Below are 1,066 nucleotides of genomic sequence, written 5' to 3' on the forward strand. Positions count from 1 at the left end.
ACGGACCTGCCGTGCCATGGTCTCTCCCTGTGGGGAGACACAGGGTCAGACCCCCGGGGACCGCGGCTGTCCCACCGCGCCGTGCGGGCACTCCTGTCCCGTCGGAAGTGACACTCACCTGCTGGCGGGAGACAGGTTCCTTGCGTCCCTCCTGCAGCTTCCGCAGCACCTCCTGGTCCTGCCGTAGGTCTGTCTTGCAGCCCACCAGCAGCACCGGCACACCCTTGCAGAAGTGGTTCACCTCTGGGTACCACTGTGAAGGGGACATGTCACCCAGGGACAGGCACACGGGAATGGTATAGAGGGGTACATGTCACCCAGAGATGGGTACACGGGACAGATGTGGAGGGACATGTCACCCAGGGATGAGGACATGGGATAGCTGGGGGGGACACATCACCCAGGAACAGGGACAGGATTGGCGTGTAGGAAAGCATGTCAGTCAAGGATGGGACTGTCACCCAGGGACAGGTACATGGGATAAGTATGGAGGGGGACGTGTCACCCAGGGATGGGGACAGGGCACAGGCAGCAGCCTCAGCAGCCCCCTGGGATGCATTACCTTCGTTAGGATGTTGTCATAGCTGTTGGGGTCGGTGACATCAAAGCACATGAGGACAACATTGGCATCTGAGTAGGACAGTGGGCGAAGCCTGTCATAGTCTTCCTGTCCTGCAGGCGGAGAAGCAGACCATTATGCACCAGCTCCCTGCTGGGCTGGCCCTCCCCCAGCCTGGGACCATGGGAGTGACAGCTTTGGGGACAGCTGTGGATTAACCCCCCATCTCCCATGGTCAGTGCATGGGGACACCCCTCCAAGGTATGACCCATGGGTATAGGACACCCCGAAGCCCACGGGTGGGGGTGTGGGGGGCAAAACTGCCTGCCCAGTCCCTTCGTGTCCCACCTGCTGTGTCCCAGAGGTGGATCGTCACGGGCTTGCCAGCAACCTGGAGGGACGCTGTGTACTTCTCAAACACCGTGGGTACATAGACCTGGCAGGGGACAGGAAAGGTGTGAGACAGGGCCAGGGGGCAGAGGCAGAGGGGACCCCCACGGGGATGTG

General features: G+C 61.4%; 1 protein-coding gene across 1 annotated transcript in view; it reads right to left on the bottom strand.

The window, feature by feature from the left end:
- Positions 1-6: 6 nt before the first annotated feature.
- LOC103803020 (rho-related GTP-binding protein RhoD-like) overlaps positions 7-1,066 on the bottom strand; it is a gene marked incomplete at its 3' end in the record, with an annotated part of 1,669 nt that continues 609 nt past the window's right edge. The window contains exons 2-5 of the mRNA XM_009075553.1: positions 908-995; positions 563-672; positions 119-253; positions 7-27 (exon numbers count right to left, since the gene is read on the bottom strand). Of these exons, the coding sequence (XP_009073801.1) occupies positions 7-27; positions 119-253; positions 563-672; positions 908-995 (354 nt within the window). The remainder of the gene's footprint in view (positions 28-118; positions 254-562; positions 673-907; positions 996-1,066) is intronic.

The sequence above is a fragment of the Acanthisitta chloris genome, unplaced genomic scaffold (genome assembly GCF_000695815.1).
Source record: "Acanthisitta chloris isolate BGI_N310 unplaced genomic scaffold, ASM69581v1 scaffold44885, whole genome shotgun sequence".
Taxonomy (NCBI): domain Eukaryota; kingdom Metazoa; phylum Chordata; class Aves; order Passeriformes; family Acanthisittidae; genus Acanthisitta; species Acanthisitta chloris.